Source organism: Corvus moneduloides, chromosome 6, assembly GCF_009650955.1.
Source record: "Corvus moneduloides isolate bCorMon1 chromosome 6, bCorMon1.pri, whole genome shotgun sequence".
In the NCBI taxonomy this organism is placed as follows: Eukaryota; Metazoa; Chordata; class Aves; order Passeriformes; family Corvidae; genus Corvus; species Corvus moneduloides.
In genome coordinates this window covers 49,127,885-49,155,776 of record NC_045481.1, presented here as the reverse complement: position 1 = coordinate 49,155,776, position 27,892 = coordinate 49,127,885, and the positions used below count along the sequence as shown (strand labels likewise).

At 42.5% G+C, this 27,892-nt stretch overlaps 2 protein-coding genes and 1 long non-coding RNA gene across 4 annotated transcripts in view; 1 reads left to right on the top strand and 2 right to left on the bottom strand.

Moving 5' to 3' along the window:
• Positions 1-1,592: 1,592 nt before the first annotated feature.
• HPS5 (HPS5 biogenesis of lysosomal organelles complex 2 subunit 2) lies at positions 1,593-21,765 on the bottom strand. The gene is made up of 23 exons (XM_032110826.1): positions 21,620-21,765; positions 20,314-20,483; positions 19,783-19,893; positions 18,884-18,948; positions 18,068-18,260; positions 16,451-16,584; positions 15,654-15,869; positions 15,244-15,315; positions 14,905-14,993; positions 13,759-13,937; positions 13,378-13,536; positions 12,496-12,655; positions 10,367-10,490; positions 8,516-8,662; positions 7,926-8,000; positions 6,846-7,453; positions 5,580-5,703; positions 5,223-5,378; positions 4,527-4,646; positions 4,119-4,232; positions 3,694-3,800; positions 2,747-3,032; positions 1,593-2,290 (listed from the first exon to the last, which is right to left on the bottom strand). The coding sequence occupies exons 2-23, from the start codon at positions 20,419-20,421 to the stop codon at positions 2,230-2,232; spliced, it is 3,408 nt and encodes a 1,135-aa protein (XP_031966717.1). The 5' UTR covers positions 20,422-20,483; positions 21,620-21,765; the 3' UTR covers positions 1,593-2,229.
• A 509-nt stretch (positions 21,766-22,274) lies between these two features.
• GTF2H1 (general transcription factor IIH subunit 1) overlaps positions 22,275-27,892 on the top strand; it is a 23,857-nt gene continuing 18,239 nt past the window's right edge. Inside the window, exons 1-2 of one of the 2 annotated variants that reach the window (XM_032111079.1) lie at positions 22,275-22,379; positions 26,222-26,390. In XM_032111079.1, the coding sequence (XP_031966970.1) occupies positions 26,237-26,390 (154 nt within the window). In that variant the 5' untranslated portion in view covers positions 22,275-22,379; positions 26,222-26,236. Of the gene's footprint in view, positions 22,380-24,579; positions 24,994-26,221; positions 26,391-27,892 lie in introns of those variants that run through there. The other variant, XM_032111078.1, reaches the window with a different exon arrangement.
• The window catches only part of LOC116445045, a 26,719-nt gene continuing 24,132 nt past the window's right edge, over positions 25,306-27,892 (bottom strand). Inside the window, exon 3 of the long non-coding RNA XR_004240630.1 lies at positions 25,306-27,718. This is a non-coding gene — a long non-coding RNA (uncharacterized LOC116445045). The remainder of the gene's footprint in view (positions 27,719-27,892) is intronic.

Below are 27,892 nucleotides of genomic sequence, written 5' to 3'. Positions count from 1 at the left end.
AATAAATGCATTACTTTATTTAAATGACATTTGTGAAAACTGAATATTGACCAGACAATGTGGCCTTCTGCTTAAAATGTGAGTCAGACAATGAAGAGGGTCAAAACTAGAAGCTTAAAAAGAAACTTGTTCATAGATGTATTAAAGACAGGAAGAGTGCTAGTACAAAGCATAGTTCTGTAAATGAGATATAAAATCCAAGGGATTTTGTGAATCTTGATATTCACTGGCTGAATATGTAAAAAGACTTCTTTCTTAACAGCATCCATCTAAAAACACATAAATCTTCAGCTTTTAAAAATATTTTAATAAGTCCTCTCACTTTCCAAAATGTCAGAATTAATTATGGAATTACCAAAGCTGACCTCGACTTCAGTAAAATCTTTTGATAGTGTTTCTCACAATGTTCTCCTGGAGAAATGGGCTGCTCATGGCTTGGACATGTGCACTGTTCACCAAGCAAAAAACTGGCTGGATGATCAGGCCAGAGAGTGGTGGAAAACAGAGTTAAATCCAGCTGGTGGCCAATCCCAAGTGCTGTTCCCCAGGCATCAGTGATGACCCAGTACTGTTTAAGCTCTTTACCAGAGATCTGGATGAGGGGATGGAGGGCACCCTCAGTCAGTTTGCAGGTGACACCAGCCTGGGTGGGAGTGTTGATCTGCTGGAGGGCAGGAAGGCTCTGCAGAGGGATCTGGACAGGCCGGATCCACGGGCTGAGGCCGATGGTGTGAGGTCCAACAGGGCCAAGTGACTGGTTCTGTCCTTGGGTCACAACCACCCCAGGCAGTGCTACGGGCTGGGGCAGAGGGGCTGGGAAGCTGCCCAGGGCAAAAGGAGCTGGGGGTGCTGGTGACAGCAGCTGAACATGAGCCAGCAGTGCCCAGGTGGCCAAGAGGGCCAAGGGCATCCTGGCCTGGATCAGCAATCGTGTGGCCAGCAGCACCAGGGCAGGGATTGTTCCCCTGTACTCGGCACTGCTGAGGCCACACCTCGAGTGCTGTGTCCAGTTCTGGACCCCTCACAACAAGAAAGACCTTGAGGGGCTGGAGCGAGTCCAGAGAAGGGAAATGAAGCTGGGGAAGGGCCTGGAGCACAAGTCCTGTGAGGAGCAGCTGAGGGAGCTGGGGGGGTTTGGCCTGGAGAAAAGGAGGCTCAGGGGAGATCTTATCACTCTCTACAGCTGCCTGAAAGGAAGCCAGGTGAGGATGGGTTTCTTTTCCCAAGTAACAAGGGATAGGACAAGAAGAAATGGCCTCAAGTTGCTCCAGGAGACATTTTGATTTGATATTAGGAAACATTTCTTCACAGAAAGGGTTGTCCAGCACCAAAACAAGACGTCCAGGGAAGTGGTGGAGTCACCATCCCTGGAGGCATTTAAAAGCCATGTAGATGTGGCACTTTTGGGACATGGTTGAGGGGTGGATTTGGCAGTGCTAGGCTAATGGTCGGAGAGTTGGATCTTCTGGGTCTTTTACAACTTAAATGACTGATTCTAATTCCACTGTCCTGAGGTTTGTTGGAACATCATAACTGATGTCTACGGTGACATTGCACAAACAGGTATGGGCAATTTAGAAATACTGTGCTTGTAGTTTAGCAGCAAGTTCATTTAAGAGTTTGTCTGTTAGTCAGCATTTTTAACCATAAATTCACTACTTAAAAACATATCCCTCCCATTTTAAGACTTGGCTTTGTTAATGTATTTCAGTCAGGCAAAACCTGTCCATATAATTTAAGAGGGGCGAAAAACCAAAGGGTACCATAGCAAACACTTCTAAAGCAACAGTAAAGGTAAATGTCATTTACAGGAAAGTAGAACAAGTATAGGCTTAGATACTTCCCAGGAATGGTTTCTCACGTTTGCAAACAAAGAAACAAAAAATTTTATACACCATAATTTAATACTTAGGGGCTCATATCCCTAAACAATTAAGTTATAGACTCAGAAAATAAATTCAGCAATTTTCATCTTGGAAATCTGTGAGCTTCATTTCAAGATAAATACCGGTTTGTTTTATGTTCTACAGTTCAAAACTCATCTCCAAAGGAATAAGAAAGAACTGCCACCAGTTCCAGGTCAGATACCTGCCAGATGGAGACTGGCTCAGTATAGCTGACCTTTTAGACAGGAGTTTGCTATTTTTAAGGGCCTGTGAAATTTAAGAGGCACTTTAATATACAGTTATTAGAGTATAAAATGTTCCCAGAGTTTTCCCAAGTTGTTTTCTATGCTTGCTGAGACCACAAAAACCGGTCACACCTTTCCAACATGGACTGAATCAGCGCTCTGAAATTAAAGCAAAGGGAAAAAAAAAAAAAAAAAGGTTAAACAGTAAAAAGGCTAACAACAGAAAGAAAACTGAGTTTTGGTTTGCTTTTTAAAGAAAAATTTGTGAAAAACATGATTGCATTTTCAAAGTAACATCCTGACATCACCGTTCATGCCACTGGAAGAAACAGGAGAGATCAGAGTCTGTACAAGTCTCAGCAGGACAGATCTCTTTCAGAGAATCTCCCTCACGTACATCTTTAATGTACGATTTCCTGTTTACTCATTGTCAATTTTAAAATGCCTATACTGCAAAACACATAGCTCTTAAATAATAGGAAAGCTTTCAGCTGAATCTAAAACCCAAGGTAAAAACGTGAAGCACTTTATCTTCTTGTTAACTGAAAAGGAAGTTTAAAGCACCAAGGAGATCCAAAAAGAATAGTGTGGATCTTCTGCTGACACCTCTCTTACCTCTGCCTTTTCTCAGCAATTCTCAGTATCTCACAGACACCAGTAAATCTCTCAGACAATTCTAGTGTCAAGCCACACTCCTGCAAGAGAGGCAAGGCATGATTTGGGCCGATGGCCTTGGCCAGCAATAAGGCGACATTTTCCACAGTGATGCAGTCTGGGCAGCTGGGGCCTCCATTGCTGACAGCATTCCCATTCTGTGGGCCCTGGTGGTGGAAAGCTGGGCTGTGATTCTGTGCAAGATGCAGAAGAAATTTCCACTCTTCTATGGTCTCTGGGATGGAACCTAGAAGGAAAATTTGTAAAACAAATTATTTTAAGCCTGCCTTTTAAACTGTATCTGTAGTTAAAAGGGAAGCTAGCTGTTCTGTTTTACTCTGAAGATTCTAGGAAACCAAGCATTATCAACAAGCAAATCGTGCACACAAATGTACTGCCCTGACTGACCCAGTCTAAAGATTTAGTGGTGAACACATGTAGCTTCACAATAGTTCAGTATTCAAGGCTTTGGATTAAGTCAAGAGATAAACTTTTGTCCATCTCAGGGCTGGAGTGAATTTTCTTCTAAGTTCTGCCTTGTGGTACAATGCTTTGCTCACCCTAACTTTGAGTGTATGCACACGTAGTGGGGGAGTTTTGTGCTGGGCAGGGAGGCTTCCTACTCCTCTGTCTACAACACTAAGTTTAGCTTCTACTCCCAGCTGATAAACAAATCAAGATTCTTCAACTTTTAAGCATTTTCTAGCACAACTGATTTCACAAAGCACAGCATGAAGATGCAGGAGTATAATGCCTATCTATGTGTTTCAAATATGCTGTACTACACACAGCTAGGGCTACAAAAACACTTCAAAAAATAAAAGTTCAACCCAGCTTTGGGCAAATCACTATATAAGAGCAGTTCCTACATTACAGAAGTATGTTTACACAGCTTAAGAACTACTAACCATCTTCTCCATTCAACAGGCTCAAATCATCCAAATGAACAATATTAGTAAAGGCTTCTCTTCTTCTATCCAGCTCCAGACAGAGAAAAAGATATCCAGGCCAAAATCTTGAATAAGAGAGTAAAGATTTCCAGGAATCAAATACTCAGTTCAAACCAAAGTCAAGAACAATTACATGCTCATATAAGTATCAGTGAAGACAAAAGCAACTAAATTTAATGAATGTCAGAAATAGAGCAAGGACATGAGGAATACCTCCCATTTGGTACATTAAACTGGACATTCTATATTCATCCTCAAAAAAGGAGAGGTTTTTAAATAAACCCTGTCCAAACAAGAAGCAGATATAAATGAAAATGACCTATCTTCTCAGGGTCAGAATACCCACTAACCAAGTATCAAGAATTACCAAGTTTTCTCCTTACCCATGTGATTTACAGATGTCAGCCATCTTCTCCTTCATAACAAAATCAGCTGGGAGTTTAATCAAGAGCAGAATGAGCTGGCTGTAGCCCCAAGTAAACAAATGCGATCGTGGCCTAGAAGATGAGAAATTCAGTTTTAAAGCATTATTGATTTTCTTCAGAACATTATGGCAGATTTATGTAATGAGAGGAGGAAAAATGAATGAAACACCATGTGCAGTCTCAGTAGAGCAGCCACTCTGGAAGGCATTACAGATAAAAGTTATTCAATCCTTTGGTTGTTTCTGCTGGACTGTGCAAAATGCACCAAGGAGTCAGTGATCCAAACTGTCACACAAAATCTAACCCAAAAGCAGACCTGTTAAGTCTTTCTGCTGCACTCAGGACCTCAGGTGAAACCCACCTTACCTGGGATTTCCTTCCTCATCCACAGTGTTTGCCCGTTGTGGAGCATCATGAGAAACTGCCAAGCACAACCAGTCCAACCGCACAGACTCTGGCTGCAGGAGAGACCTAAGGAGAAATGGCCTGGAAAACAAAGTAGACATTAAAAAAAAAAAAATCCTAAACCCTACCAGTCTTAAACATACCAGATATGGAGCAGCAGAGATTGTGTGTGGACAAATCAACAACAACAACAACAAAAAAAAAGGGGGGGGGGGGGGGGGGGATGTAAAATTAAATGTGGAAAAGCCTAAAATTATTTGTCTCCAGAAATTGAGGCAAAAATCAAGTTTGCAGGCTGTGTTCCCCCAGATTTGGTTTGGGGTTTTTTTTTGTTTGGTTTGCTTGGGTTTTTTTTTTAATGCCATCTAATCCTTGTACACTGAACTGCAGACACAGGAACAAAAAAAGTCAATTCCATTAAAAGTATTATTTAGGAAAACCCTTTTAAAACTAGAATTTAACCTAAAAAAACCTCCAGTCTAAGACCAACAAAAACTGGCAGGATTACTTGGAACCTAATGCTAAAGAACACCAAGCAGACAGATACAGAAACACTAAAAAATGTCCCCAAAAGCCAAAACAAAAAAAGGAAAACACTCCACACAGCTATATGATGAAAAGAGCAGACAGATGAAAAGGATTCTACACTCCCCTTACCTTTTATCCTCTGGCTTTGATTTCACCAGACTATCTAAATACGCTAAGAAGTGAGCCGGATCATTCCTGCAAAGCTGTTTAATATCAGAAGGCAAAATAGAGGGGTGGAATTTGATCAAGGGCCGAAGAGCTGTTTCCCCAAATTTTTCATAAAGCCTGGAGAAAGAGAGAGAATAAAAAAATATTTTCAGTACCAAACAGCAAAAAAATTTTTTTCAAGATCTCTTGCAAGTTCAAGATAGTACTGGAAGGTGATCTCTCTAAGAGATTCCAGAAATCTTCATGACATGGTAAGTGAAGCAACTCCTGCCAGGAAGTTAACAATGCTGAAGAGAAAAAGAGGATTTGGGTACAAACCTTTGAGCATGTGCCAGCAACAGTGGGCTGTCATCCCATGGCCCCAGGTCATGCAGCAGCTTCAGTATTTTCAACATATCTTCACTTTCCATTGCTAAAGCCACTGGACTGTGACAGGTTAGTTCTGAAAAAAAACCAGTGAACACTTGATATGGGCAAGTTTTTTTCCTTAACACACCCTGCCTGTCCTTTTGTCCTCTGCTCAACAACAGCTATCACTGTTCCCATGGAAGTTCAACACCCACCTCAATCCTGATGAAATGCAGGTACTAACCTACAGGCACAAGTGCAGTCCAACTAAGGACAAACTGGGAATGCATATACTACTGTCACTTTGAGGGCTCTCAGAATCCAAATACAGCGAAGAGATTCCCAGAAACACAAACACCAGGCACCAATCCTCAAAGCAAGATTCTGTTGTTTAACTGCTCTCTGTTGGAGCAGAAGCCATGCTAAGGCTTTAATTCACTCTTAAAAGAAATACATAAGGCAGAAGCTGAGTGCAGAGCACAGAAAAGTTCTGTTTTCCAATATCATCACAAAGCTTTGGTTCAATAAAGCTAAAGAGGCATAAAAAAAGATCAAAAAGTATTTCTGTGGAACAGGGAAGCATGAAGTGATCACAAGCCACTCATATGTATGGAGCCATCTACTCCATTCAGTTTTGTTTCATATTAACCACATTCCTTTACAAGTTGAATCTTCCAGTGCAAATGCTGAAGCCCCTCCCTTCCCTTCTGCCTTCTCTCTACAGACTTGTGGTTCTAATTATGATGCTTTTGCTCTTAGAAGCACATATGGTTGTAAAGAGGCTGGGATCACTACAGTGGTCAATCAACAAGGTCCACGCAAACAGGTTCGAAGTTGCAAACGGGGGAGAGATCAATCTCTCCAAGGAGCCAGTAGTTCTTTTTTTTTAAGAAATCACAGGTTATTCTGAGTTGAAAGGGACCCACAAGGATCATCAAGTCCAACTCTTCAGTGAATGGTCCATACAGGGCTTGAACTCACAATGCTGGTACTATTAGCACTATGTTCTAACCAACTGAGCTAAGTTCTTCCTAAGGGAAGTATAGGGGGGAAAACCAAACAACCCAAAACCAGAACAAAAACTCCCACACACCAAGCATCCTCCCCTTGCCACACTACACTGGCAGAAGGGAAATCTGCACACACAGTTTTGAGTGTCTTCAAGGTTTTTTCGTCCTTTTCTCCCAAAGACTCTTTATTTTCAGTTTAAGAAGTAATACAACGTTCAATATTTACCTTTCAATCCTGCAATGTACGTTTCCCACACATTAGGGCTGGTGGCACACGTGGTTATAATACACTGCTTTACTCTCTTTAAATCCAAAAGGAAGAAGTAGCTTTGCATAAACCTACAAGCCAAGGTCCCTGAAGCTGCTGGTGGCAGACTCCCCTCAGAGCTCTCCTCAGCCTCACCACTCCCACAAGAAAAGACACGCAGCTCAAAGCACAGAGTTGTGAGCTCCACGAGATCCTTCAGAACATCCGGTTCGATGACACACAGAGGAGACACTTGAAAGCTGCAGCCCCGAGGCCCCCTCCAATCAGTACCATTTTCACACACGGCTTTGCTTGCACAGGTTTCATCAGTATTTTCCTTTTCAATGCAGTCTTCCAAAACACCACTCTGTTCCTTGTCTACTGCGTCTCTGCCAGCTGGAGCCACTTGCAGGTTTTCCTCCAGGACTGCCCTCTGTTCTTCAGCACACAGAGTCTTGCTTTTCTTAACAGCCAAAGCAGAATGCTCCTTGCTGCTGAATTTTTCTTCTAGATAGACAAGCCATTCCTGTAAGACCCTTCTCATACACTGAGGTTCTAATAAAACCAGGGGATCCTGGAGCTTGGCTCTGCAGCATTAAAAAGAAGTTTGCTAAGTTTAACAGTTTTAAGATGCCACAAGTGAAGTTTCAAATCTGCTTTGTGTAACTATAGTCCTACACTTGACTTAAGAGTCATTTGCTGGCTTTTTTGTGATTTTGAGTGCATCAAACAGAATTTAGGCTACTTCACACTGTCTACATTTGTCCTCAGTACATTTTGAGCTCCCCGGGATTTCTTTCAGAACGAATTTTTGTTTGCGATTTTGATTTTAACTGTGCTTCTAATTAAGCCAAAGGGATACGGCTGGAGGAGCTTTTAGTGGGTTTTGCTTGGTTTTAAAAAGGGGAAACAAATAATTCACCAAATGAGATCCTCTCAGGTTATGTTAATAGACATTTACAGCATCACTCTTACATACACATAATGAATGAAAAAAAATTTAAAAACGCAGTAACTTTCTGCCAATGTACCTATACAGTAAAAAGCTTCTCTGCTTACATAGCTTCTGCTGTTGCAGCCTTGAGATCTCTCAGACAGTCCTCCTCAGGAAGCTGGCAGTTCTGGGGTTCTGACCTAGAAAAATACAATTATTTGAGTCTTATCTGAAGTATTAACTTCAATAACTTAAGTGAGGATTTCCTGACAAATTTCCTCAACAACACTAATTCCTTTATTAAATACAAAGCTTTCATTCATAAGAAGGAACAGCTCAGCAGAAATTACGGATAAATCTGGCATGAAGGGCAACAGATAATACTATTTTTGTGGCCTTCTATAATGGCTCTACTCCAGCTACAGTAAATTTCGGCAGGTAGTGAACAAAAAAAAAGCACCATGCTACTGTATGAAAGCTAGTCCAAAATGGTAAATTAGCACTGGAATATGAAATTACTTAGCTTTGTGTTCATTGCCTTATCAGTGCTAAGAAAGGAGTTGGGAGAACCAGTGAAACCCACCACAGGAATGAAGGCAGCTGGAAAAACCTAATGCCAAGTTCCTCATTCTGCTTGAATGAGTTTCTCCTTAGGTTGCTATCCTCGGGACATCCAGAAAATACAATTGCTAAGAAAATGTGATGTGGCACTCACTCTTTTTCTTCCTGGGGAGATGCTACGGGATTAACAGTTAACTCTGACAGCTGCTCATCATCCTTTGCTTCATGCTTCCCTCTAGATTCAGGACTTATGTGAAGTGTGCCAATCTTTTCCGTGGTTTTGCGTACAAAGCTGGAAACGCTGGGAATCATAAATTCAAACGTTTAAAATCAAAAGTTCAAAAGCGATCAAACCAAGCACTTTTTCACTCAAACCGTCATTTCAGAGACTTTATAATCTGAAGAACTCTTAAGAAAAGGATGAGAGCAGTGATGACCGACAGGAGCAGAACTTAGAACCTGCTCAAAATTCATACTTCAGTCATGGTCCATACTTTGAGCACAGAATAGAAACCTGATGTATTGAACACCCCTGCTGGAGAAACAGGATCACATACCAACATTAGACACAGATCTTGACACATATTGTATGCAAGTAAGTGCAGATTGGCTACACTGTATTTTAAAGCTTTTAAACATAAAGCATCTTTAGGAAATTATGTCCCTCCTGGTGGTAAGAAACCACTTTACAATGTTTCAAATTAATTCTTCAGATTACAAAGCTGACCAAAAATGTCCTTTTCACTCAGCAGTCGCTATTCCTTCAGGTATTTTACTGAAGAGGAAGCTCAATGAACATACCAGAACTCAATTATTTCTACCACTGCCACGAAGAGAACTATGTCAACAAGATTTGAACACAAAAATACGCTTTCTGCTCCAGAACTAAAAGAAAACAAACCCCAAAACCCCAACCCAGCATCTTTTACTATAACAAGGTATAGCAGAAGTTGAAAGGTGGCTGCAGAAAGCAGAAAGGATTCAAATTTAGCAAAACAATTGGACTTTAATGTATAGAAGAATTAAAGCTGAACTTTTAAAAACTAACTGTAAATATGATAGTATTTTATTCAATGATTACTTGCATGCAGTGAATACTTGAAAACTTAGCTTTCAATATTAGCAGAAACACTTATTACTAGTAAAATCCTAAAGGCTGCTTACAGTTTAGAAAGAACTCAAAATGTTGCATGTAGTTTTGATGTTTATTCTGAGATCCTCACACTGCTGATAGCAGCTACAATTCTTTGTTGGAGGTCACGATTTACATACTGAAGTGATTAAAGGAAGGCTATACAATTTTTCAGACCACTGCTGGGCCAGAGACATTTTAGCTAAGTAATTAACATACAGCACTTCCATAAAAACCTTAATTTATATATTTAACACTACCTCCTTTATATTTGTACACCCACCTGCTCACCCCCCACTTTTTTTTAAACAAGTTTTAAAATACCAATGTGATTTATACAAAAAAATGGACACAGATCTAATTGCACCAGGTATAGGCTACCATTATTCCACAAATGTGTGTGAAATTGCTTTGATTCACTGAAAAGTTCATGTGGAGATAGGACAGACCACTTTGCAAGTATGTTTTAGCAATATCTATCTGCTTTGAATATTTTAATGTTTGTCCCCAAGCAACATAGGCAGCCTTCCCTCTAAGCTCCAGAAAGGCAAAATCCCCAAATAATATTCAGTAAGTTTCCTTTGAAAACGAACCACAACCACAGTTTACAGGACAACAGTAAACATTCTTAGACATTTAACAATTATTAACTGTTTAAAAATGGAGGTTGAAGTCTTGGCTCCACTGAAGTTACCAGCAGCTCTTTGTATCTTCACTGGAGCCAAAATAAAGATTTAAACTGCCTGGCAAACCTGACTGCATTTCTGGTTCTATGTTTGCAGAACAGAATATGAACTAAACACACAATGCTACAAATTCTGGGAACAGAAGAGGAAAGATGTAATGGATGAATGAACCTGCTGCATGTTTTACCTTTCTTTGACAGCTTGGAGAGAGACGAGAGGAGATGGGGAACGGAATGACAAAGGAATACTGAATGGGAGAAATGTCTCATTCCGGTCAGCCTCAACCACCACAGATGCATGAGATACGTTCTCTGACAAATGGAATTGAAATAAAAAGGTCATGAAACAGTGGCCTGGCAAAAAGGAATAGTGAAATGAACTGCAAGTCACTAATTCATTAATGGATAACCTGCCCAACACATTTTCCTTTTTAAGGCTCAAGAATGCATGGAGCCAGGTTTCAAGGGCCGTTTTACTACTGACTTTGAACCTAGTAAGTCTGCTTTATTAATAATGCTTTGGCTCTGTAGCAAGGCAAATAATGATCAACAACAGTATGAAAATGACCTTTTAAAAGTAGACTTACAGTCCATTTAGGGGAAAAAAATCTTGATTTAATCCACTGAGTTATTTATACATCTAGGAAAATTAAGTATTGTAGCATATATCAATTCACATGTGAACAGAGAGACACAAGCCATAATTAGGGTATAAATCACCCTCTCATTTGAATGGACTTAGATTTTTAAGTGAACCCACAGCTCTCTGGCATTTGATAAGAATCACAGGAAATACAGAGTCATGGAACATTTCCTTTTCTCTCCTATATCCCTAACAGTATCTACAATGTGTTTTGCTTAATCATTTCCTGGTACAGACACACACTGTATCTTTAAGTGATGGCAACAAGAAAAGAGGGATCATTTTAAGCTAGGATGACACTGCACTTTGCAACAGTCAGCAGTAACCACAGCGTTAAGAGGAAAAGATCCTGCGCTGTTACAGAAAATCTACTATCAGAATCCCTCTTGACAGTACCTAAAGGTCACAACTGACCTTACAAATGGCTGTAAATAAGGCTGCTTTTGTTCATTATGCAGACTAGAAACCTAAAAATTCATTACATCTTATGTCACTGTGAGCAGGGAAACACTAAGTCCATTTCTTTCAAATACCAAATCAAGTACTCGTGCTTCAATAAGCATCTGGAACTTCTCTACTTGGAAACAAACAGCAAATTTGTTATCTCTTGTGGAACACACAGAACTTGTCTATCTTCTGACATTAAAAAATTAATGTCACCTGAATTCTGATTTTTAATGTTGGAAATTATACACTTCCAAGTCTCCTCACTTGTTTTTATGGTGATGTAGGTAAAGAGGTACATGTACACCTAAGTGCTACCAACAGCACATACCTTAGTCAGCAGGACCTCTCTACTGACAAGTAGGGGAGTAAATACCAATTTCTGCACTCTCCCTCCCCAATGTGGTGTTCTCCAAAGCATCCAAAGTCTCTCCACCCTCAACTGGCACCTACTCCTTGCAAAAACTAAGTAGTAGTCTTATTGGAAAGCCTCTCTACCATACCTAGAACTAAGCCAGCTCCTCATCATCCCAGGTTTCTGCATCCACTCCCAGACCCAACAAGAGCAGAGAACAAGATCCATTACAGTCTCAATCTATCTTAAGTCCAGTGACAGACATTTGTCAGGAAATAAAAAAGCCCCCTGGATGGGCTAAATGTTAGTTATTAACAATTCTAGCACCCCTACACTAATGTTTACATGTGTAAGAGATGAGCCCCTGTACAAAGGAAACCCTGCAAGAAAGTTAAGAACATTTATCAGAATCCTTCTGCTTTCCCTGAAGAAATATAAGACAGAATCCAGATTAAGAAGTTCTTCTTTGAAAAAAAAATGACAAAAGGATATTGGCAGCAAATAAATCTTGTTCAAAGTTCAGTTAACACTGGCATAGACAGCTGAAGGAATCTTAGCATTAATGTTGGATTACAAGTGGAGGGAGGGAAACTGGAGTGGAGCCCTGGCTTGATAAAAGCCCTCAGAACCTTTTGTTCTGTTTCTCTGGGTTTTGTTTGCTTTTAAGCCTGGATTTCTGTGGAGCCAGCTTTTCACACCAATGTTTCAGGAAGGATTTTGACTGGAAGGTGGGGTGACTCTTTCATTGATCAAATTACAGGTATTAATAATTCATAACTCGATGGTGGAAAATAAGAGCACAGAGCCAACCCAGTTGAATTCTTGTAGAAAAAACAAACACATTCAACAAACATATTTTCATTAAGAAACATTACCAAGTTCCAGCTGCTCATCTTCATGGTGTGCAGGAAATTCTTTAAGTCTCTCATCTTCTGAGAATGTTTGACTGTGGAGGGAACATGAGTCTTCATCTGACTGACTGCCCCTTCGACTGATAACGCGGTATATTCCAGAGTCTAAGACACTGAAGCTCTCCTGTCAGACCAACAAGAGGAGTTAGACATTGTGGGAGCTGTACTTCCTTTGTTAAACTTTCTGCAATGAACGCAACCAACTCTACCCACACTAATAACCTCACAGCATCTCATAATTCACTGCCTGGAAATCTCTTGTCTACCACATCAAGATGGTACTTACACTACTTGGCTTTTTAAACTTTCCTTTTAAACATTTTTAAAGTGAAAGCAGGAGCTGATATTGTATTAACTATAAAATATTTCCCCTTTCTTGAAAAGCAGCTGTATGTTTATTAGAAATATGCTTTGATTTTTTTTCCTTAGAGCTTTCTGCATAAGCTTCTTAGAGTGAGACCATTTTCTAAATAGGGCTAAGATAGTTCTGAGCACTCATTCATTCTCATCACATAAAACTAGAGTTATAATCAAGACTTTCTTTACTGAAGCATGGTAAGACACTAAAGCAAGCTGTGGAAAAAGCCATCTTCGTATCAATCTTTGTCCACACCTCAGACATTAGCTCTAAAATAACAAGGGAAAGAGGCAGAGGTCAGAGCTTACAGAATGCAAGTAGTGGTGTTTCATACCTCTTCACCCCACCTAGTTTTAGAGTGCAGCATTATGAGCTGTAGTAGACAGGGTAGAAATGAAAGCCTCATCTTCCAAGTGAGCAACGAGGTGACTTTAAGCCATGAAGACAAAACCTGTAGGTAACATTTTTGGCACTACCAATACACGTACATGAGATGAAATACTGCTCCTTCTACTGCTGCATGCAGAATCTAGAGGTTCCAACTTTGAAATCAGTTCTTCCAGTTGCACAGTGAGATCTTGCTGGGTTGAAGCATCCAGCTGAGACTTCAAGTGCTCCAGCTTGTCTAGAGGCAAATTTTTTCTTGCCTAAAAGCAGCCAGGGAAACAGAAGCACTATTATTTCTAATGCATGGGTGAAAAGCAAAAGATACCATATATGCAGGATGATTTTCATCCTTAAAGTATAATGCTTAGATGACTTTTTAAAAACACCAACAAAATGAATCTCAGTAACCATGAAACTTAATGGAAGAAGACAGGAAAGACAGTGAAGTTACATTGCACATTTACAGAGAGGTATTTACTTACTCTGCAAGAAATAACTGAATTTTGGAAGAGACAAGAGACCCTGGCAGCAAGGGTCCAGAACCCTCTTCTCATCAGACGCTCTATGCAGCGATCGACCAGCAGCAGGGAGAGGTGCACAACTTTCCCATTTGTATGCAGACAGAACAGCTCACTCTTGTGAACTGCGATATCCTGAATATCTGCAAAACCAGATGCACAGCAATACCTGAAGGACTGAAGTTGTTAATCAACATTCCTTTCTGTCCCTGAAAGATGGTGAAAACATACTCCCGCCTGACTGCAAATGGGTGCAAAGCACAAGCATGGGGAAAACAAACACTGAGGAGTGCTGACCAAGCATCTAACCACTATAAAACACAGTGTCAAAACTTTCCAGAGTTGCATGTCCAGAAAACATTCCAAAAATACACTAAATTACCAAAAAGTTTCCTTTTGCTCTGAGGGGAGATGAAAAATTAAAGCCTGTTAAAGATGACCAATACCTAATGGTTTGCTTTGAAACAGAAGGAAAATAGTGACTGGTAGAAAAACAGCTTTGGCCTTCCAGCAGTTTTCAAATGCAATAGTTATACTGCATGCAAACACTTCACAACAAACATATCACAAACTTAACACCAAAATGGGGAGAAGGGGAAAGACTGACTGACAGTAACTACTGTAGGATTCTGCTTATAACGATACACACATAACAGTTTATGAGGGTTCATTCATCTGCCAAATGAATATTCCCTGGATGCAATTTAGACAGGTTCTAGGAAAAAAACCCAGGTTTAAAGCTTTCAGCAGCCAGATTATCCTTCACAGAATACCTGATAATGAGCCTAAGTAAAGAGAAAAGAGGAAAGGACACTGCAGATTAATCACCTGTATTTTAACTACTGTATTTTATGCGTCACTCTACAGCACATGTTGTTTCTCAAGAAATGTGTTTTCAGATCTGTGGAAGGAAGGGCTGGCTGGAGGAGGCAGGGAGATGGTTAATATTTAAGGATATACCTGACATATGACAAGGGAATTTTTTGATAAATGTTCTGCAGTCCAGCTGCAGAAATTGAGCTTGAAAAGGCTCCATGTAAGACAAGGACTTCAGGAACGAAGTGTAACATGACAGTGTTACAAAGCAAAGTTTAAGAAACTTTAGTTTACCTTTCACTTCACTCCAGAGTAAGACTTGAATGCTCTGGGGAAGAAAAATATAAATGCCTCTTTCTGTCCAGGTCACCACACAGTGCTCACTGCAAGCAGAGCAAATGTTAATGGAGCAACAGTCAATTGTGGTAAAACATAGGTAAAATTTTTTAAAAATTGTAAAATATGCACGGATGGCATTGGCTTAAGTATAGCAAGTGAGACGTGGGACAGGTGTTTAGCATGATACTTGGGAAATTCTGACAGAAAAAAGCTGAACTTGGTAATATAAATGAGAAGAATATATAATTTTTAAGCCTATTTTATTAACAGGAAGCTATGCTGTCAAATACTCACGTCAAATACAGCAGCTTGGGGAAAGATAAAGATTGTGGAGAGCAGCTGGAACCAGTATAATGAGGATCCTGCCTGCAAAATAAAATTATTATCAATTACAAGCATAACTACAATAACATCACTTTCTAGAATTGTTAATCCTGTAAATACACGGCTGGCTTAAATAAATATAGAGTCATGACAGCAGCATCCATTGTGCTCACACAGACACAGCTGCAGAATCAAGGTTTTGGCATTTTTGATAATTGCTGGCTATACCTCTTAGAGGAGACTGTATTAAGATGACAACTAGGATTAACATTTGACTGCAGCAGGAGTTTATTTAGTCTTCTCAGCATTAATGCAGTTCTTCCCAGCTCATCTGGAAGTCCAAAAAAAACAAGTTTATCACTGATAACACATGTTTCTACCTGAGAGTAACAACAGGAAGAGGTGGTGACGAGAGCAGCTGCTTGAACTGATGTGTGCTTTGCACTTCCCCATCAAAGTTCACCTCCCACATCCTCGAGCCAGGTCGAGCACAGTATATTAATGGCTGCTGATTCCCACTGTTTTTTCCAACAGGGAAGAAACATGCTCCAAATTCTCCATCTCTCTCTTTATTTCCAATTTTCCAGAACTTCTCTCTAGCAGGGAAAAAAAAAATGTACTTGTTAAGTAAGGCAGCATTAATAAAGACTCTAATTAATTCTATGTTTTTCTTTAAGAATAAAAAATACTCAATCCCAGCTGCTGAATTGGTTTTGGTGCTTAAGAAAAAAAATCTGTAATGAATATTAAAGCCTGCACAAAGTTTATACAAGACAAGGTGCAGAAATATTCATTAGTTGAAAGGAACATTCAGATCAAAGGGGTTTTTTTCAGCAGAACCAGTTGTTCAACCTGGTGATGGGAAGGTGTGAACATTCCCAGAAATCATTTCCAATCCCAAGAAAAATAAGACCGTGATTATGAATAGTCAGCATGAATTTGTGAAAGGGAAATCATGTTAATAGCACTCTACAACAGAATGACTGGCTGGGTAGTTGAGGGGACAACAGTGGTCGTTGTTTATCCTGACCTCAGTAAAATTTTTGACACTACATCTGCCAACATCTTCAGAAACAGACTGAGAGAGCATGGGCTAGGTAAAGAGACATTGATGTCATTTCAGAAACTGTGTGTGACCCTGTGAAGTCCAGTACCTCAGAAATAAAATAGAACTTGCCTCTCAGTATCACATAAATAAGTGCGGGTAAGTGAAGATATGAGCAGTCTTCCATCCAAGTAATCAAGCTGAACCACCCGAGAATCTACAGTGGTTATGATCTGGACAGGAAACATCACAAAAGTAGCAGCAGCCTACAGTTAAAAAAGAAAAAAAGAAAGAAAGCATGCTGGTCTCCAGTTCAAAGTAAAGACAGTTTCATTATGCTAAAATTGCAAAATTCAGAAAAGACTCATGTATGCTATGAATACACAGCGTAAGACAGGGCAGTTCCTTTCCTCTCTGTTTTTACAAAGCAAGGCTTCAATGCTCAGAAGCACAGAAGTATAAATCCTCCTTTCCCAAAAACCATTACTGAAGATTTAAGAAAAAAAAAAATCATATCCCTGTAGCATCCTGATATTTTTTTATAAAGGGTGTTTTTCTGTAAGATTAAGAGAGGTTTTATTCCTACTATTCCAATCTTTGTGCTTTTGTTTCCAATTCTCCCCACAGGTACTTGGCACTAGCAGTTTTATGGAAACACACCTGAGAGATTAATCGATACAAAAACCAACTTCTATTGGAATTAGGTTGTTCACATAAGCTCACCTTGTCTGTTACCCTGCCACAAATTATCCAAATACTATTTATCATACCAGTGTCTCAGTTTGCATGGGTGGATGAACAGTCTCAGATAGACTTATGAATAAGAAAACTCCTGGGAACTGCATTTAAATTTGCTGTCAGTCACTATTTTTGCCAGCTTAAGAGTTGTTTTCCCTTCTTAGGAATATGACAAAGTGCACTATCTGAGAAATCCAACAGTCCTGTTCCTTTAACAGGCATGAGCAGACACACATTTCATGGGCCTTGCCCTTCTCTCCTCCCTCTTTTCCCACAGCTGACTTTCCCCCCCCTTCTTTCTTTAAATGTAATAATGGTCTTGCTACTTTCAAGTAAATTTTCCACCAAAATCTTCCATGAGGGCTAGAAAGGACCTGGAACAACACAACTATTTCCAAGTTCTGCTCCTTTTTACAGATGAAAAGGAAAAAGAAAGGACCCAGTAGTGATAAAACCTAAAGAACACTCAAGGGCTAGAAATCAGGCTGCTATCACTAACAGGTGTGTCCTTTGCACAAAATACAACAGATGTAGGCTCAATGACCACCTACAATTTATTTTATCTAATCCAGATGTTTAAGAATGAGAGCATTCAGACAATGCCAAGCAAAATCAGACTCTGGGACTGCTCTGTCAGACCAACAGCTGAACTGAGGACTAAAACAAACAGCTGAACCTGGGGCTGGAATCTAAGGAATCCAATAGGGTCAGAAACACCAAGACCCTTAACTTAGACACTTTTAAATTCCAAGAAGCAGCAGATTGATCAGTTTTTAACTCTGAACATTTGAAAGCATTTTCATGTAGCATTACTAGGATAGATAGAAGAAGGATGGGGGAAGTTCACGGGTCAGGATTTCTCTTGTCTCAAGAGACTGGTTCTTCATCCCAGTAGTTAAAGCTACCAGAACTTCATCAGCTGCCAACTGCTGTACTCTTCCACTTTACTAAAACAAAGAGACTCCACACACTGCCCCCTGTGAATTCAGCTCAAAGTATGCAACATTTTACCTTCCCTTGTTTCGATGTGTTAATCTTGATGGCTGATACTTTTCCCACATGATCTCCTACAAAAACTCGAAGGGCAGCTGTATCCCAGCACAGAGCTGTGACTTTTCTGCCCTTATGCTCAGAGGAAACATAAATCCGTTCTGGCTTCCCACGACGTTCCTGATTCAGCTCCCAGACTACAACAAGGCCTTGGCTACAACAAGTTAAAAAGAGAATAGAGTTTGAAAATAAGTCTTATAATGTTTTATCAGTTGATAAAGATGCATTTTGCCAAAGAAAGAGGAGACCCAGGAGAAGCAGAACACCTCAGAGCTGGTTCTGTTTGAGGCTGCATGCTTTCAAGAAGCACCACACAATTCTGGAGAAGAGTAAGTGTTCTTTTTTGCACTATAGTACACAAGCAGCTTTGTAAGGCTACTCTTACATTTATTGCAAATGCCAGTGAAGATGTGGAAAAATATTTAAATGGATTTTAAGAAACATAAGTGGAATTAACTACCAATCTCACTCTACCATGTTAATGAAAATTCTTCTTTTGATGCTGAAAGGTCTCAGAAAGACATTCATCAACCTCATTTCACAGCATGAGCTCTGCCATAGACGTTCTGTTGCAGAAATAATACTTAATCTAGAACAATTATTCCAGAAAAAAAGAAGTTAAGCAAACTGTCTGTGCAAAGAATTATCCTGTAGTGGCTTCTACCACTTAATCTGGTAGGTTAACTCTCCAAGTTCCCAGCAGCTGACCAAGTCTGAAACTTAGAAGCTTCTTAAAAATATTTATCCAGTGCTCAAGTTTGTGAGTACACCACTCACCTGGTGGCAACAGCAACATAGTCTTCATCATGCAAGCAACAAGCCACCCGGGAAATGGCACCTTCCTGAAAGCAAGCACAGGAGTAAGAGCAGGTAAAAGTTGTTCCTGTACTGCCTCTACCACTGTGCAGCTTTTATCTTTAAGATATAAACCAAATTCATGTCAACACATGCTACACTCTGTTGTGATGTGGTTGGTTTTTACTGTTTCTTTGGGTTTTATTTGCAAACACTGAGCTTACTCCAAGATGCAGCTGACAGCAACACGACATCAAGAGCAAGGACTGCAGTGCATTCTCTGATTTGGAACACGCAGAAATCAGTCTCCTGTCCTCACACCTTTGGAAGTTGTTTTGCCAGAATTAAGTGGGATGCCTCCAACCTTAAAACTGGCTGCATTCATGCTACACTGGAAGCAGCAGTGGCTCCCAGGAAACAGCGGCTGTACAAATAACAATCTCTGTTTCATGGTCTCTTCCAGCAAAAGCAAGTCAGCCTATCTCTTCTCCACTTATCCAGGTATGTCACAGTTTGGACATTCAAACACTGGGAGTTATCTGCTTGTGAGTTGCTCTGGTTTCATATTCAAAATTTTCTTCTAATTCTTAAATATTCAGGTGACTGCGTTGCTGCTGTTAAAACTAAGAATTTGAAAAACAAAGGTCTAACGCTCTGAAATAATTTTTTTCACACCTTATGAAATCTATTATACCACACACTCTGAGAATACACTTCAGAACCATAAACTATTTTAAACACACCAGCCCAAAACCTCACCTTCTTTGGACAATTCAATAAGTTGAAGATGCCTGTTGACTCTTAATAAACATTAACGTGAAATAGTGTCTCTTTCCCAGCCCCATTTTCAGAAACTTTAATTTAGCATTCTTTACCCTTACCTTGTGAGTGAGAAAAAGTCTTTGCTTCCAACCATCCTTCTGGATAAGGTTCAGTCCTCCTCCTGAGCTGCCTAGAGCCAGCCATCTCTTCGACACATCTATACACGTGCACTGAAGGAATAAACACCATAATGCATAACCTGGTAAGTTCTGATCACAGCATTTTTTTCTTGCATTATTATGTGGGGGTTTTTTTAAAGGATTCATTGTTTGCCAGCTGTGTGTATCTGAGCTGAACCACTGGCAGTGAAGGTTATTAAAGAGCACACTTTACAACTGGAGCAAACAGTGTAAGCAGTGCCAAGCCGTGTTATGTACCCACAGCTGCATTAAAGAAACACACACGGAGTAAGAGGGTCCTTTATCTTCACTCTTTCTTCCCAGAGTACTCTCCCCCATAAGACAGCATGCACACCCCCAAAATGAATTAGATTAATCCTACGGCTTAATCAAATAATTAACCAAATGGAGCCATTACTTGAATTTAAAAAAATTTAGAAAATCAAAAGAAGCCAAACACCATAAACTCACCTTAAGACGACTGGAATCCAGCCTGAGTGCAGAAAGCAATGGATCCAAGCACTCCAGCTCTGCCAAGACATGGTTGTAAGAGTCTGGAATTACTGGCACAGAGGCCATGGATGCACATGACTAGTGCTGCTCACTCATGGGTACGTTACAGCTTCAGCTTTTGGCTGTACCTGCCCAAAATAAAGATCTTGATTAGTTTACTTTTTAGTACTATAGCAGGTTTTCTGTGCTTAAAGAAACAATGCTTTCCTACTCAAAAAGCATCAGGTTTCAGTTTGCCAAGAAGAGGCCCAAGGGATGCAAAATTAGACCTTTGCTTCATTTATGAGAAGCTTTTGTTCATTTCGGAAAACTTAAACTATCAAATATCCCACCTGGAAACACTTAAACTGTAGTTATATTTATATCTATCTGTGAAACATGTTACATCTACCTATGGAAAAACTCTTATTTTATAGAAAAATGTGCTTTTCCCCACAGCATGCACCCTTGATTTGAAACTAATCTTCTCAAGGAAAACATTTAGCATTGTCACTTTTACCTACATCACATTCTCCCCCAAAACTAAGTTTAAGGACTACAATCCTCAAGTTATGCCAAATTTAGAATTAGCTGCAACTATGCATTTTGATACAACTATAAGCACTATCATCTCCACAGTACCTCTTTTCCAGCATACAAGAGAAAACACAGAGTGAAAACCAAGTATTAAATAACCGTCGAAATCACAACCTCATATTTTTCCTTAAGCAGCACATACTTTAAAATAATTTCTTGTTGAGTTTAAAGTTTAAACCTGTACATTGCTTAACAAAACCCCAAACCTATCACACTGCACAGTCAAGTCCCGGAATTTCTAAGTAACCTTTAGTATGCGATCACATAAATTAAGGAACTCTCTCCCAGAAAAGCCGCCGAGTGGAAATTTACACTTCCCCAAAAAAGTGAGCACTCACTCTCACCAGGCACTTGGAAAAGGGAAGAGGCACATTTAGCCAGCGAAACTGAAAGTTGCTTCTTCAAAATTCTCAAAACGTCTTAAAAACCGTAATGGCCACATCTACCCTCCCCACTCTCTGCCCCATCCCGCTGCGGCCCTGAGCTGCCTGCCGGGGCTGAACCGTACACGGAGGAAGGAGGAGCACCGCGAAGGGCAGCAGAAACCCCCCCAAACCAGCTCAGAAACCGCAGGCAGGGCAGGGGGCGAGAGCCGAGCCCCGATGGGGCACAGCCGCCAGCCTGGGGCGGCCACACGGCCAGGAAACACCGCTCGGTCCCGCTCCCGGTCCCGGTCCCGGTCGCTCACCTCTCTCTCTCTCTCCCTCCCGGTGCCGCTCACGCGCCCGCCTCCAAACAGCGCGGTCACGTGGCCCGCGCGGGGGCGGGGCGGGAGCGCGCGCCCGCTCCGCATCTCGCGCCGCCCGTGCGGGAGGAGGAGGAGGAGGAGGAGGAAGAGGAGGAGGAGGAGGAAGAGGAGGAGGGGGAGGGGGGGGAGGAAGCCGCGTCACGCGCGCGCACCTTCCCGCCCGCCCCTGCCCCTCGGGCCACGTGACGCCGTGACGCGCGCGGCGCCCCCTCCCTCCCGGCGCGCGGGCCGGGGCCGAGGGGAGGCCCCTCCCCCGCAGCGAGGCGGCGCCGCCGACCCGGGAGCGGAGCAGGACGGGCCGCTGGGGCCGATGGCGGGGGACGAGCGGGGCCCGCGCGGACGGGTGACGGTGGGGGACGGGCCGGGACGGGCGCGGCGGGGAAGAGGGCGGGGGGGCGGTGGCGGCGCCGTTTTACCGCCGCGTCACTGCCCCCTCCGCCCGCCGCCGTCATGGCGACGGGGGAGCGGCCGCCACGTGACCGGAGCGGGGGGCGGGAGGGGCGCCGGCGCCACGTGACGGCCGAGGAAGCGCGGCGTCGGCGCCGCTCCCGTGTCACGTGGCGCGGGCCCCGCCCCCGGCGCCCCGCGGCCCGTTCCGGTCACGTGCCCGCCCCGCCCGCCCCATGGCCCCGGCGGCGGCCGCGGCCCGACCCCCGTAGCGCCGCTCCCGCTCGGAGCAGCTCCTGGCGCCGCTCGCACGGTAAGAGCCGCCGGCGCGGGGCGCGGGGGAACGGTGGCGCCGGGCAGGCCGCGGGCCCCGATCCGCCTCACGGCCGCGTTGGCCCGGCGATCCGTCCCCGGGGGCGGCGGGACCGCGTCGCGATAGTGCCGCGGCGGCCTTTGGCCTTCCGCGCTTCCTCCCTGCCCGGCGGGCGTGTGACGGTGGCCGGGCCGGAGCTGCGGTGAGGGAAGGGACGAAAGGGGCGGTGGCACCGCCGATCTGCGCTCCCCGGGGCCGCGGGGGATGGCAGCGCTGCGCCGGCGGCACGGCGGTCGGGGGCACCGGGCTTCGCCGCGGCGCTTGGCCCGGCTGCGGGCGGCAGACAAAGAGGTGCCCTGGCAGTGTCTTCCCCGCCTGCTGCCGGGGGGGCCGGTGGCCAGGTAGACCCCACCGGGACAGTGCGGGTGTCCTCGGGCCCGTCTCGTCGCAGGCTGACATCCCTCGCGGAGCGTGGGTGATGCGGATCGGGGGAAGGCCGGGCTGGCCCCTGAGGACCGTGGATCCCCCCCGCCGTGCCCGGGACAAGCGGCACTGCTGCCATCTCTCCATCTAGCCAAGCTGTGACCCGCTGACAGAGCTCTGCCACCCGTCGGGGTGCTGCGTTGCCCGCTCCCGGACCTGGCAGCGTCCCTGTACCGCTGCGGGTCAGGCTGGGCCATTGGCACAGATATACCATGATTCTGCTGTTGCCCGCAGGGAGCGGAAGCCTAGCAGCAGCAAGGCCTGCATTGATCTGTCAGAGCTCGCCTGCCAGCCCGTGCCCACCCTGGCCAAGTCAGGTTTATTAAAACGTGTAAATGTTTCCTTTATTTCTGCTCAGAACTCGACAAAACCATATGGGAAGAGACTGGAATGAAATGCTGATAATGGAGAGTGTTCAGAACAGGTGTTATAAGGAACAGAGATGAGAGGTACCTCGTCTTAAAAGTGGTCAGGAAGATTCACGGCAATGGAGGAAGGATAGCTGTTGGAATTTGATGGTATTTCCAGAAGCTGTGTTTGCTCCCACAGAGCTGGGAAGGGAGGGCTTATAAGTGGATAAGCACACAGAACATTTCTTTTGGTCTATGCCAGCACTGAAGCTTCCTGATAGACCTTGCCCATTGTAAACTGCAGCTGAAATTAACATCCCCAAGACAGGCTTGATGACAAGTTGTATTGTACCTCATGGTTAGGGCTTCTGGTTGATCCAAGTGCTTTTAGAACTGTTGACCAAACTCTGACGATGGGGAATTTAAAATAAACTGTCTGATCTTCCTATTCTGGAAGATACTTGAACCACCAGCTGAAGAACTCTAATGCTGCAGCAGATTAAAATTATCACTTGAAGCTGCAAAATTACAGCATTTCTCTATGTGCATGCGACAGTTCTTGCCCCCTGGAGCAGCAGTGTCATCATCCACAGTACTGATTCCTGGAAACTTCAGTTGTGAAACGTAGAGGTTATGAGATTTGGGCAGGCACAAGTAGATCATTGATGGCTCTCACTCTGCTGCATAGTAAACCATACATGTCAAAAAAAAACAAAAAAAAGGAACCTGAGCTGTGTACTGTGTGTGCTTTGCTTAGCAAGGATGTAGCCTTCCCTGTAGGAGACAGGGGAAGGGAATCCTCAAGCAAGATTGCTATTTTAGAATTTTTCCTGTACTTATTGTTACAAGAAGCCATTTTGTTTCCATTAGTGACAGACGGTAACCTTCCTAAATCCCTATTAAGAGGGTTTTTTTATTCTTTCTGATGTACTGTTCAAAATACAGCTCAGGGTTTTCTCCATTTTGGGTAATGCTTACTGTGCTTGTGAGTTGTATCATCCCACTGCCACCATAAATTACTGCAGGAAAAAGGAAGCACAGCAGTGACAGAAAGAAGAACAGCATGAGCCAGTGTGCTCACCCTCCCAGAAGGTGGAATGAGCCACTTGTGGGATAATTGTGCTCTCACAGATTGCACACTGCAGGGTACTAGAACGGCTCTAAAGGAGAAGTTAGTAGCTGCTGATTCTTTGCTTCTGTAGTTGAAAGACTGGGTGTAGGTAGGTGAAATGGCGTGGTAGAAAAGCAGAGCAACTGGCATCAGAATGAGCCTGACTGTGGAAATGCTTTCCTTTTTCTTCCTGTTCTGTACAAGTTTAATGCCTTTGCATTCTGTGGCTTTGGCTCCACTGCATTGGCTAATAATGACCTTAAAGGACTATAAAGTAACAAAGGGAGAAAAACATCAAAATCCCTAGTCTTGCACATGGTGAGGTTTCCAGTCTCTGAGAGTCTGTGGCCAGCTGCCTTTTTCCAGTAAGGATAAGGTGCTGATGAGACTGCAGACCTGCAACAGGAAACTACATAAAATGGTTGTGTGAATAGCACTGAACAGGAATAATGCTGCTGGGAGACTGTAATGGATTATGCTAGGGAACAGTCCTGAAACCATGCCATGCAGTTTTCTTTGAGAAAGAAGTATTACCAAGGATGCTCTGAATGTGGCACAGCATGTTCTAGTGACTGCTGCAGTGGTGCTGATGTGAAACACCACATTCAGCTCAGCATGACTGAACTCTTTGGCAAAGCTTCGGATGGCTGGAATGGTGAAGGAGCAAAGCGTAAGTGCAGAGCCTTTTTGCCATTAAGTCTTTCCATCTAGTATTTTACTTAACACATTTGCACAGGAGCTTGTAAGACTTCTGCTGAAGAGAATGCTATGCTACTGTCCAAATTGTCAGAATAAAATATCCTATCTTGCTGCTGGTTGGTGTTTTGTTGTTTCTTGTTTTTATTTAAGAAAAAAGGTGAATTTAAATGCTTAGAACTACCATTTTGTGATACCTACTAGTAGTGTGATAGCTGATGTAGTCTGAAGTTTGGCATGGGTCCCAGCAAATACTACAGGTATTCTAAAGCACATGAAACATCCATATAAGCATTGAAAAATATTATTTTGCATATCAGTAGTAAAGTTTATGATACACAAAATACAGCAATTGGACATACTAAACATTTTCAGCAAACTTACCAAAGATGTACATTTTTGATAAGTGTACAACAGTACGTTTGACAGAGTGTAGTAATACTTGCCATATCCTTTATCTCTTGAAAAATTTAAGGCTGTAGGGTGAAGCTGGAGAGAGGAATGATAGTGACTGCTGGGGAGAACAATGCAGCAAGTATCCAAAGGCTTGTTGCTTTGAGACTGCTGACAGAATTATCATTGTGCTGTAGTACGTGTAATATTAGTTCCTCAGACTTCGGAGGAGAGGGACTGGCCAGCTGCAGTCAAATGTACAAAACATTGTTCAAGCCTTGGGCAAAACCCACCACAATAAGAACAGCCCAGTCTTACTGGGCTACCTTATCTTCAGCACAGCGAACTGAAAATCCATGATTTTTCACATACCTTGTACCCTTTTCTGAAATGACTTAGCATCTGCCATTCCCACTGAAGAAGGGAATTGCTGCCAAAGCCAGAGGAGATTTGGAATTTGTCATTGCTTAGCTTCAGTATTCTTCTGAACTTGAAAAACCAGTAAAGGAACAGTAAAACAGGAAAATTTAGTTATCAGTTTAAATGTAAGATTTGTGGGTCTTTACTGGAGCAAAAGCAGTATCAGCAATATAATTAAATTAATTATTTAGGTAACTGGGAGTATTTTGTTTAAATGAATTTACTGATTGTACTGAAAGAGGGGGGTGTGTTTATCTGAAATACTCCCAAAATCATACAGGCTTGAACAAGTAAAAGTGGGCTGTAATACTTTAATATAGATAGGAGTAGTGAAAGAGTTACAGCAAAAATAATTACAGCTAATCAGCTCAGCTGTATGTTTTTAATAGCTCATTGTAGCCACAATGGCAACGTCATCTGAAGAAGTGTTGCTGATAGTGAAGAAGGTGCGTCAGAAGAAGCAGGATGGAGCTCTGTACCTGATGGCTGAACGCATTGCGTGGGCACCCGAGGGCAAGGACCGCTTCACTGTCAGCCACATGTATGCAGACATCAAATGTGAGTGCACACTGCTCCTGCTGCAGTCAGCAGTATTGCCCTGGATATGTAAATACAGCACAAAGCTCACGTGCCATGTAACGCTGGGTATAGCTAAGTGAGAAAGATTGCAAAGGTGTGGTGCTCTGGCCAGGCTACTCTGTAGCAGCAGAGATCAGGACTGTGGTGAAGTATCACCCGCTTAAGGATGCTACCACAGAACTTCTGTAGCCTTCAGATATTAACTTACACTGCATTTACTATTAACTTTGATAAACTTCTACAATAAATTGAACAGAAAAATAACCTGTGCCATATGCTTGTAGAGGGAAGGGTGGGAGGAGGATTGAGGACGCATATAGGATTTTCAGTCTAACACAGAAACTATCTGGCGTGTCATCTGTTTAACTCAGTATTTAAAGCTGTTTCAATTTTCATATAAAATGAACTCTGTTTTATTTTCATCCAACAGACCATAGCTTCAGAAGTGTCAGCTTCTGTAGTTTGGCCTAGCTGGTAACATTCCGAATAAGCATTTGCTGTTGCAACAGCAGAGTACTTGCAAGTCAAAACTAAACAGTAAATGTCTATAGCATGCTGCCTTTCTGGCTGCAATTAGTGCTCATATTTCATGTGCTGTAATGCCAAAGAAGGAATAAAAAGTAAGTTGTATGCGTCACTTGGTAATGGTTTAGTGATTATTGCTGTTTAAAGTCACATACAAGTACTGCAGCATGATCAAAAGTGTACGATGAATCAGAACTAAGATGCTTTTTTCTTAAATATAAATGTGATAAGAAGTTTAAAAGCCCTGTTCACCTATAATAATCAACTTTGTGAAGGTTTTATTTAGCTATTAACTTACACTTAAGCAGCTTGTATTTTAAATATGTACCTGTGTAGGCATTGAAGTATTTTTAACTTAGGTGAAAAATGCTTTTTGTCATCTGAAATAAAAAAAGGCTGAGATGTATTTGTAAATTTGTAATAGAGATGATGATTTAGTATTGATATCTGGTTCCTGTCTCCCACTTGCACTGGAGAAAGGGCTGATATTAAAAGTTAGCTTAGTGCCATTTGCAGTGCTTCACTAAAGTCGGTATAGCAACAGTCCATAAGCATAGCTGTCCCAGGCTCTGCTCCCTCTGGTTATGAGGATGGAAGCAGGAATTAGGTTTTTCTTATGAGTCATGAGGGTGTAGTAGTACCTTGGAGGCATTGGTGGTTGACTTGGGGAGCAGTAGTGGCTAATTGCACTTAGCTCACCACTGGAAACTGGGATCCAGATGTGCTGTTACCCACCCTGCCTCTGCTTTCCTACCGCTGTCCTTCCGTGGGAGCTGGGCCAGCTGGAAAGACAAAAGGGGGTGCTTTTCAGTGGGTCAGTTCCTTGGTTCAGCTTGCTGCACAAACAGTAGCAATCATACAAAAAATGCAGCAGGAAGAAGTGGAAAGGGGGAATGAGGTCACCTTTCAGTAGCAGCCTGGATTGGTTCCAGGTTAAAACGTCCAGGTGATGACAA

Bases quoted from the DNA above. Each gene is read 5' to 3' on its own strand.
- HPS5 (XM_032110826.1), bottom strand. From the start codon at position 20,421: ATGGCCTCTGTGCCAGTAATTCCAGACTCTTACAACCATGTCTTGGCA. The intron at 13,537-13,758 runs GTAAGTAAATAC...GGCTGCTTTTAG, and splicing joins ATTCAGTTATTTCTTGCAGA to GCAAGAAAAAATTTGCCTCT. The intron at 4,233-4,526 runs GTAAGGTGGGTT...CTCATCTTCTAG, and splicing joins GATGAGGAAGGAAATCCCAG to GCCACGATCGCATTTGTTTA.